Source organism: Pogona vitticeps, chromosome 4 (assembly GCF_051106095.1).
Source record: "Pogona vitticeps strain Pit_001003342236 chromosome 4, PviZW2.1, whole genome shotgun sequence".
NCBI lineage: Eukaryota > Metazoa > Chordata > Lepidosauria > Squamata > Agamidae > Pogona > Pogona vitticeps.
Genome location: NC_135786.1, coordinates 26,010,380 through 26,020,213, shown reverse-complemented (window position 1 = coordinate 26,020,213; position 9,834 = coordinate 26,010,380). Strand labels below are relative to the sequence as shown.

Below are 9,834 nucleotides of genomic sequence, written 5' to 3'. Positions count from 1 at the left end.
GCAACCATACACAACAAAGCACAGAATATCAACAATGGAAGAGAGGATACTAACTCTGATATATCCGCCACACGTAATAAGGGGCAAGTAAATAATTTTTTAAATAAAACTGCCCTTACCTAAATTTTAAGGAATCTGGGCAAGAACCATTACCCTAGAACCTCTGCCTGCATAGGATCGCTAGGTACAGTTCACCTATGACATCACTGGAGTCCCACAGGAGCATTATGAGATACAGTTTATCAAGTTCTATTTTGCAAAATTATCTCTCTAATTGTTACAAACCAAGCATTCACTTACCAAGATAACTTATACAAACTGACAGCATTCACAAATATTTGCGTACAAAAGAAAGCTCAGTGGCAGGTCAGAAAGGAAATAAAAGGTCATTATTGTTTAAAAATAGCTACAGCTGGATGTTACAGATTAATCCTCCCTGAATAACCCCCTTCAAAAAAGGAGGAAATTGCAGCTGTGCAAGAGACAGCCCTATTCAGGCTGCTATTCATAGGTGGCAACTGAAACTGGATGAAGTTTCTCTTAAAGCCTGCTCATAGTCAAGAAACAGTCTATTATTATTGTCAACAGTTTCCTCTTTTAAAAAAAATGTCCTGCACAGCATCCTGCAATGAAGAACATGTCCTTGGTTATGAATATTAGAACCTGTGAATGGAGAAAAGGCCTGAATCTTCATGGCGATACATTCATTGTAATATAGAAAAAGCTCATCCGGAGCATTTCCAGAGTACAAATCAGCCTCTGTCATCAGGAACAGCTAGCCCTTCATACCAGACATAGTGAACCACATTCACAGCTGGTTGGCTGACTTGCTATGTGTGCTATTTACCTTAATGGAGCTGAGAGGTGGAAAGTTTCGACCATCTGACTTCCTGAATTGCATTCCTGTCTCACCATAGGCTTTCCTCTCCACTGAACCATTAGCCGCTTAAATAATGTCACCCTGCCTGATCCCTAAGCTTTAACACTCCTGTAGAAAGCTACAGACTTTATTACTTTATGAAGATGTTCCTTCAGTCCTACAAATATGGAAGCTTTCTTCCTCACCCTTATCCAAGCCTTCTTGGATGGCAGCAGCCAAGTGAGAAATACAGTATTATATCCTTCTAGGTTGCTGATTTTATATTCAGAAGACTGTTGGAAGGTAACGAAAGCCTGGGGCACAGGGAAAAAGTGACTTCTGCATTGTGTACTGCTCCTCATCCAGCTGGAGCTTGTGATACAGTAGACAGCTCTGACCATCACAACCCACAGATCACATCACAAAAACAGTATATTTTCTGCACACGTTTACGTTTTGCTGTTCAGCACTACATCTGGCCTGCGTCACTCTAGGAACAGATGTGCCTGCATGAGTAGTAAGAGGTGCCACATCAGAATGCGCTTTGTTCAGCATGTGCCCATGGACCTCAACTGTCCAGACAGCGTTTGCAAGAGGGTTTTTCTCCGCATCATCGTTTATGATACTAGCACCAAGATGCTGAAGTTCAGAAGGAGAGACCATACCTCTGACAGTCTATACGTTGGATTTTGGGGCTGAGTTTAATGGGATTTCCTTCAGTTCTGTTCGCATGCAGAGGTACTCCCCGATCACTGCCATGAGGGCTGTGCAGACAATGTGTACTAGCCACCATGTTAAAGCAGTTGGAAAGTGTGCGTTGTAAATCCAGCAGCCCAACAGATGGAAAAAGTGAACAGTGACTGTGAAATCCAAGCACTGCTTCCCTCTTCGAATGAAATACAGCAAACCTATGGCACTGCAAGGAAAATGAAAAAACAACCCACATTATTTTATTGGAAAGTGTACCATTCAGGGAGAGAGTAACTTGGTAATAAAAAATGAGCTATCCGAAGTTGATTTTCCACCAAAATTCCATATACAGTGGTACCTTGCAAGACGATTACCCTGCAAAACGACGAATCCACATGATGAGGAGGTTTTGCGATCGCCATTGTGCTTTGCAAAATAGTGTTTTCTATGGGCGATTTTCACTATACAGTGGTGCCTCGCTTAGCGACGTTAATCCGTTCCGGAAAAAACGTTGCTAAGTGAAAACATTGCTAAACGAAATTAAAAAGCCCACAGAAACGCATTAAAACGTGATTAATGCGTTGCTATGGGCTTAAAATCTCACCTTTAAGCGAAAATCCTCCATAGCGCCACCATTTTCGCTGCCTCTCAAGCGAGGAAAAACAGCGGGCGGCCATTTTGTTTTCCCGGCGACCATTTTGAAACCGCCGATCAGCTGTTAAAAAAGGGTTGCTTTGCCCTGATCGCTTCCCCACAATCATCGCAAAGAGAAAAAACCCCATAGGGACCATCGCAAAGTGATCGCTTTTGCGATCGCAAAAACTCTGTCGCTAAGCGATTTCGTCGCTCAATGGAGCGATCGCTATGCGAGGCACCACTGTACGATGTTTCGGTCCGTGCTTCGCAAGACGATTCTTTTTCTGGGACCGATGCTTCGCAAGACGACTGTAACGTTCAGCCCTGCCCTCACCTGTTCGTCACAGCTGGGCAGTGAATCATCAGCCAATGGTGTGACAGAGGGTGGAACTGAAGGGGATGAGCTGGTATAAAAAGGGGGGTGAAGAGTGTGTGAGGACAGACTGATTGGAGATGAGAGCTTGTGCTGAGGGTTTTAAGTGATTGTTAGTTATAGTGAGTGAGAGAGCCTGTCAGTGTGAAATAGTCTGTGAGAGCCAGTGATTTATTTACAGTGATTGACTTATTGATTCTTTACCTGTGATTTACCATTCTTATTTTTGTAATCAATAAACCAGTTTTTGTTTTTCAAAGTTACACTTGTCCTTCGCTTGATTTTTAAGGATAAGTTGGTGGCAGCAGAATTTTAAAGTGAAGTAGCAACCACTCTGTGAAGTGTTAGGGTGGCTGTTACAACGACAATTTTAACAGCTGGTTGGCGGCTTCGCAAAATGGCTTCCCTATGGGTGATCTTCGCACAACGACGACTATTTTCCCCATTGGAACGCATTAAATGGATTTCAATGCATTCCAATGGGGAAACACTTTTCGCAAGACAATGTTTTCGCTAAACAGCGATTTCAATGGAACAGATTAACATCATCTTGCGGGGCACCACTATATGCTGTACCCTAATTTTATGCCAGGACATCTTAATTAAGTTTTTAACACATCCAAGGTGTTAACATTTTTAATAAAGCAAAGGAAAAATAAACCCTGGAATGCCAACACTAGAGCTCTATGTTCTTTTCCTTTACACTTGCACCATTTCAGGCTCTTCGGAATATTAGTAGATGGATATTTTTGAAACTATGCTTGGCAATCATACCTCTTCTGGTTGCTTCACAGCTATAAACCTCTCTGTTTGGACAGTTGTGAAGGGAAAAGAACTGGAAATAGGTACACTCACAGGCTCCAAGTGTCAGCAGCAGGGTACTCAGGTAGTTGTTTAACGCTCCTCCTTTAAGCCTTCCTTCCCTGAACTCTTCTCTATACTCTTCCCCTCTGTAGAAAATGAACAATTCAACCAGCTGCAACCAGAGACTTTGAGGGGGCTTAGCGAGTCACTATCAGCCGCTTCATCACAATGTTCTTCAGCTCAGCACATTTTAATGGAACGGAGCATCTGTATGCCTCTGTTTTTCACAAACACGAGTTCATCACCAGTATAATTTGTAACTTCATACCTGTAAAAGCTGTTTGTTCTTAGGAGCATCAGAGATGGACATGCAAATATTGACTTACCAAGTAAGAGCATTCAGGATAAAAGCCATCATGGCAAGCCTCCCAGGTGGGGTGGAGAATCCTAAAACCTAAATGAGGTTGCAAAGACAAACAGTGACTGGGTTAAACTGGAAATTAGTTCAAGCTATATTTCACTCTTCCCCTTCCTACAATTTCCATTTGTGGTACAGTCAAAATAATGTGTTTTTTTAGCTTAAGGACAGAAAAGCCGATTCTTCTTCTAAAAGACAGATTTGTATTAAGTGGAAAACTTAGGAATCTGGCAGTTCTTAATTAAATAAACTCACACCTGTGTAAAAGGGAAAGTTGTGCCCAGATTGAATTTGGTTCCTTAGAGGAAGACCTGAACTCAACTTTCTGCAGGGCAGAATCTCCTAGCTTTTGTTTTGGTGGCTTCTTGTTCCTCTCTGAACATTCATGGTATTACACACAATGGAAAGACAGATATTTTCTTGGCCTAACTCCTAAAACGAATAATCTGAATTACACATCAGTGGTTAAAGCTCTGCATGTATGGGTTGTAGCCAAGATCAGTAACTTTCACATGAACCTCAAACACCAATTATGCTGATTCAAGGGAGCGAAGGTATTAATGCCCTCATAGTTCCCTGCCAGACCACATTAACTGTGGTTTCTCAACACTGTAATACTCTAGCAAAACACGACAGCTGTCACAGCAATCCAGACTAGCATGAATCACTCTTCCATGCAAAACACTGAGATCAGATAGGTGTGAACATTGAACTCTTAAGCTAGTCTGCTCTGCTTGCTGACATTGGAAAACAGCAAAATGGCTGGTTACATACAAATATTTCCAGAATAGTCACTTTTCTGAACAATAGCTCTCAGGATCTGTAGCATAAATTTAGGTGGGGAGAAAATGTGTGGTGATAACTTTATGTTCGATTATTACAAAGCTGTACAATGCATGAGCTAGCAAAAGCTCTACAAAGCATGTCTTCTCTGCAATGGACAATATTTGAATAAATGGGGAAAGTTGTTTTAATGCACATATAACCCAGGCAGTGATTTGTATAATTAGAAGCAGAATCTTCTTTTCTCAGACAGAGGAGAGGCCCATGTGTGGAGGAAACAAAGCTTAAGGACAGCAAGAGGAGGAAGGGGGAGATGAGAAAGAAAGAAACATCATGTGAGAAATTCCTTTTCTGTGCTTCTCCACTGATACTTCCCTCAAGAGTTACGTACACATTACTTTCCTTTCTACAAGTGATCTACAAGAGGGATAGATAAAGTTCAGACTTCCAAGATCTATTTTGGTTTTTATTAATGTCCTGAGATCCACCAGGTGGAGATGGCTCAAGCAGGTAGGCCTATACAAAGAGTGTCTCTGGGGCCCACTTGTATGTGGGAATTTTTAATCACTACTAGTACCAGTTTCACAATTTCACTTACTCAAAAATCCACCTTTTTTCTCAATAATTCTTTTCAGCAACTTAAGGGGGGGGTGGACAGAAGAGAGAGATAGTTCCACTGTATCTATTGCTGAAAACTAGAAACTAGAAACTCTTGTGAATCTATTGCTCCCAATCATCCAGAAATCGAAGAGTACAGCCTGATTCAACTTCTGCCAAACCCCAATGTACAAACCTGATCTCAGGTATGGAAAAGAAGAGACCTGTCTTTGTTGGTGATTTCTTTCCAACATTTTTGTTCCATCTTGAACTGCATTTTTACTTTAGCCTTTTGTTCTTTTTCCTCTCTGTAAGGAGCAGGAAAAGAATCTAGTATCGGGCTATATTTTTAAACACAAGCTTGAAGGATTTCTCCTGGATGTTCAAGGTAATTAATTGTAGTAATCCTGTCAGTCTGCAATGCTTACTATGAATATTTCCTATGTCTCCACTTCAGGAATGAGAATTCCCCGCCCCTTGCCTCTGCCAAAAAAGAATTTCTTACCTCATAGCTAAAAACCTGGTCAAGGGAAGGAGTGTTTTGAACCAGGCTGTCCACCAAGGCCATCCAAAGTCCCAGTGAGCTGTAGTAAACTGCCTGCATGAGTACAATCTGGGAGATGATAAGAGCAGGGTCCCAGACATAACTGCGGAACTGTGGAGCCATCCCTGATGCAGGAGCCTGCTGGCCCACTAGGCACAATCCAGCGAGATCTTAAAGCCTCAAATGCACATGTCAGGGCCTACTAAGCATTCAAAGCCATTCCCTCAGCACCTGAAAGGGAAAGGGGAAATGCATCATTCCAAGCACAGTTTATAACAGGGGCATCCAATCTTCCCCTCTTCCAAAATACTAGGGCAGCACTGCCATGCTTTGGCATTCCCAACACTGACTGCCCATTTGTATGGTATCTCAAAGTGAAGTATCCCAGGCTTGATTGCCTGTTACACAGAAAAAAATTGGCAGCAATAACACAGTAAGTACATATAGTGAACCTCTGCAAGCTAACACCAGCGAGATAGCCATTACAAGGCATTCGTTTCTTTTTAAAAATAGTTTTAAGGTAACCAAGCACAGAGACTTGGGGGAATTAAGAATATGTTTAACATAAGCAAAACAGATACATTAAATCTAGTAAAAATATTTTAGTGAGATCTCACTTTTAAGACCAAAACACAAACTCTGCCCAAAATAAGAGTCTTTCTGGATCTTAATAATGTCAATCACAGCAATAGGTCTCCAGTTGTACTGGCTGTACAAATGTATACAAATAGGGCATGACAAAGAAAGAGTAATAATCTTCAGTTTGTTGATAGTACCTGGTACTTAGAAGTCTATTACTTCCGAAGACGGAGATTCTTCCACTTAGTTACTGTAACTATTATCAATCAATTTCCAAAATCCACACTGTGGTCATTTCCTTATAGGACAACCAAAAAGGCAGAAATAAGTGATTTACTCTCCATCCTTGTTCCTAGATAGTATGTAAATTGTTACTATGGGGGAAATCTAATTTAGGAATAGGTGACCTGCAATGCTATACCTGGGTACTTAAGAATAGTACATCCAACTGAACTCAATAAGTATTACTTCTGCATACATATGCATGGAACTGAGCTGTGAATCTACTCCGACTTTCCCACACCAGTCCTATGCAGGTTTATTCAGAGGTATCACAGCGCTTAGTAAAGATTATGTATAATTTGAGGTAAATTATACATGAGCTGGCTGGATAGTTCAGTGAGTTAAGGTATCTGACCACAGAGCTGGGGATCTGATTCCCTGCTGTACCTCCTGAACAGAGCCAGGCTATGTACTGTGTTTCCCCCAAAATAAGACAGGGTCTTATATTAATTTTTGCTCCAAAAACACATCATGGCTTATTTTCAGGGGATGTTTTATTTTTTTTCATGTACAACAATCTACATTTGTTCAAATTCAGTCATGTCAACTTCTGTTTGCTGCATAATGCTGTGCAATGGTGGAGGGTGGGGTTTCACTTCACTGGGGCTTATTTTTTTGGGGGGGGTAGGGCTTATATTACAAGCATCCTGAAAAATCATACTAGGTCTTATTTTTCAGGTCAGGTCTTATTTTTTGGGAAACAGGGTGATCTTAGGTGAGCTGCACAGTCCCATGGTGCCCTCAGAAGAAGGGAATAGTAAACCACTTCTGAGTACTCTTTACCCAGGAAACCTTGAAAGGGGTCACCATAAGCCAAAACCGACTTGACAACAAAGAATTATATATTATAAATTATACACAGGGCTGGTCTAGGACTTCAGTCCTATGCACAATTATCTGGTATCAAGTCTCACTAGATTCAATCAGACTTAGATCTTAGCAGACACAGGTTGGGTTGTTGAGTCAGCTTGTCAATTTCACAAAAACTTTATCGTGCTCATCCTTCCAACTACCTTGTAAAAATGTCCCCGTGGAGTAGCTTCTTATTTAAGAACCCCAGGCCATAGGAACTTCAAAACATGCTGTCACAGCTTTTAACCCCACTTTGACTCCTTGTCATAGGGTGGAAAGAAAAACACTACGAAGTTAAAAAGAAGACCAAAGTCAGCCTTGCCAGGTTTTTCTGAGAGCTGAGAACCCTCACTACTATAATCATACAGTGATTTCATGTCTGAGGAAATCGCTCCCCTCAGAGGGACAACTGCGTCGGAAAACCTCAAAAAGCCAATTTTGACAGGAAATGCTGCCCTACAGACTCAAGTTACTGTATCCAACCACCCGAAACTGCAGGGCACAGATTAGGAACCTTAGAGATTATCCTACTGCTAGCTTTGACTGGAAAACACACCTACCAAGTCAATTCCTCCCCCCCCAAAAAAATAGTAAACGCCACCCAAGTCAACGAGTCTACCCAAATCGAGACCAAGGCCAGCCCTCGCCTTCAAAGGGCGCTATTAAGACACTTATTGAGCATCAATCGCAGGAGGACCAGCTTTTCTGACAAGAGCTTCCCTCGTGCCTTAAAGACGATTAAAAAAATAAAAATAAAATAACGAAACTCAAGGGTTTCCCCCACCGCTCCATTAGGATGCTAGCATTGTCCCTCCCTGTCGGTTGCCTGCCTGTCCTTTAAGAAAGAGAAGAGCAATACCGGGTCGGTGTGTAAGAACCGAAAGGAACCAGCCGCCCTGGAAACACCGGCGGTCCCTCTGCCTTAATTATAATTATGGGGGGGAAAAACATAAACAGAAGCACACCCACCGACGCCAAGATCCAAATCCCATTCTTCACACCGGCCTGCTCCCTTCTTCCAGCTTTCCTCCCTTTTTACCTTCGTCCTCGCCCAGCTTATAGGTCCCTCCTTTTCGACCGCCAGCCCCACGGCAAGCGCCTGGATCCAAACTCTCCTCATTCACGGCCAGGCCCCGTCTTCGCAGCTGACTCCTTTCGGCCGACCACAAAGCCCGCGAACCTCCAGCCGCCTAGAGAGAGACCACATCGCCCGCGGCAAACCGCCACAGAGAAATCTCCGCGCGCCTAGAAGGACGCGGGCAAAGGGAAGGGAAATGACGTCAGCTTCCGAACAAGGCCTCTATGGTGTCTACAGACTGCTAGACTAGAGGGAAACTTAGTCTGGGTAGGAAAAGTCGAAGAGCTTTAGGGAAGAGGAAGCGCTAAGGCGGGGTGGATGGGCTTCAGTGAAGGGCCCCTAGGCCCTCAGTCTTCGAGACCAAGACTGGGCCTTCCGAAAGTCCTCAGCTCGCAAGGTGGCCATAAAGTGGAAGCGACTTGACGGCTCCGCCCCCCCCCCGTGATATTGTTGTCCTAGGTCGACGTGTCGGGCCCGACTTATGGCGACCCCATAAAGTACGCCCTAGAGATAACATGTATGGGGCAAGTGCATCCCAAACACGCTTATCCGGGGGACCCATGTCACTGAACTCAATGGTGCTGACTAAGAGCACATACTGGGTTTCCTGCAGTACCTCGGCAGGTTGGTCTCCAGGTGCTCTCTTTCCTCGCCATAAAGCGAGACATTTAAATCACCCGCCACTGGAGTCCTGGCTTATATTTTGCCTGACAAGCCATTTCGTGCCTTGGCTTTCATTTAATTTCTGGTGCAAAGTAGGTGAGACCAAGCGAGGGGAAACCACGCGCCGCGCTGCGCTTGTGGAGAACAATGCTTGGGGAAAGCTTTGGGATTAAAGATGCGGGAAAACGGGCTCAATCCTTGTTCCTGCAAGTTGATGTGATGGCACATGAACGACACAGCACGATCCACCGGCGGGTTTTCCCGTGACTAATATGAGATGAGTCACTCTTAAGCATTTCCGGTGCCTTTCTTACATCACCGGCTAGAAATGGGACGAGGAATAAGGTGTCATTAAGCAAACGGGTGGGTTGTATTACAGATAAGACGCTTAGTGCCCTCCTTGCTGGTGGGTTGGGCACTCCGTTGCAGATAATCAGGACGGAGTGGTAAAAGCAGGAGGTGTGTTTAAAGTGGGCGTGGTTTTGGGTGTGTGTGTGCATTTGTTTTTAGTATGATTGCATGGCAAATTTCCGTGCTTTACAACCCAGTCCTGTGTTTGTTTAGTCAGAAGTGTGCTGTCCCAGCTATGTGGATGGGTCTTTAAAAATGCACAAGAAGAATATCAGGCAAAATCCAGAGAAACAAAACAAGACAAAAACGTGTAGCTTTTGCCTGA

At 43.4% G+C, this 9,834-nt stretch overlaps 1 protein-coding gene across 5 annotated transcripts; it reads right to left on the bottom strand.

Moving 5' to 3' along the window:
- Positions 1-225: 225 nt before the first annotated feature.
- SYS1 (SYS1 golgi trafficking protein) lies at positions 226-8,598 on the bottom strand. Of its 5 annotated transcripts, none has more exons than XR_012086171.2 (5): positions 8,387-8,558; positions 5,666-5,935; positions 3,749-3,816; positions 3,414-3,508; positions 226-1,775 (listed from the first exon to the last, which is right to left on the bottom strand). XR_012086171.2 is itself a non-coding variant. In XM_072996940.2 (5 exons), exons 3-5 carry the CDS (start codon positions 5,825-5,827, stop codon positions 1,535-1,537), a joined length of 471 nt encoding a protein of 156 aa, XP_072853041.1. In that variant the 5' UTR covers positions 5,828-5,935; positions 6,481-6,581; positions 8,457-8,595; the 3' UTR covers positions 226-1,534. The 5 variants fall into 5 exon arrangements, 4 of the variants coding, with proteins under 4 accessions (XP_072853041.1, XP_072853040.1, XP_020644904.1 ...); XM_072996940.2 differs by lacking the exon at positions 3,414-3,508 and adding an exon at positions 6,481-6,581 and having other exon boundaries at positions 8,457-8,595; XM_072996939.2 differs by lacking the exon at positions 3,414-3,508 and adding an exon at positions 6,481-6,581 and having other exon boundaries at positions 8,387-8,578.
- Between the last annotated feature and the right edge of the window lie 1,236 nt (positions 8,599-9,834).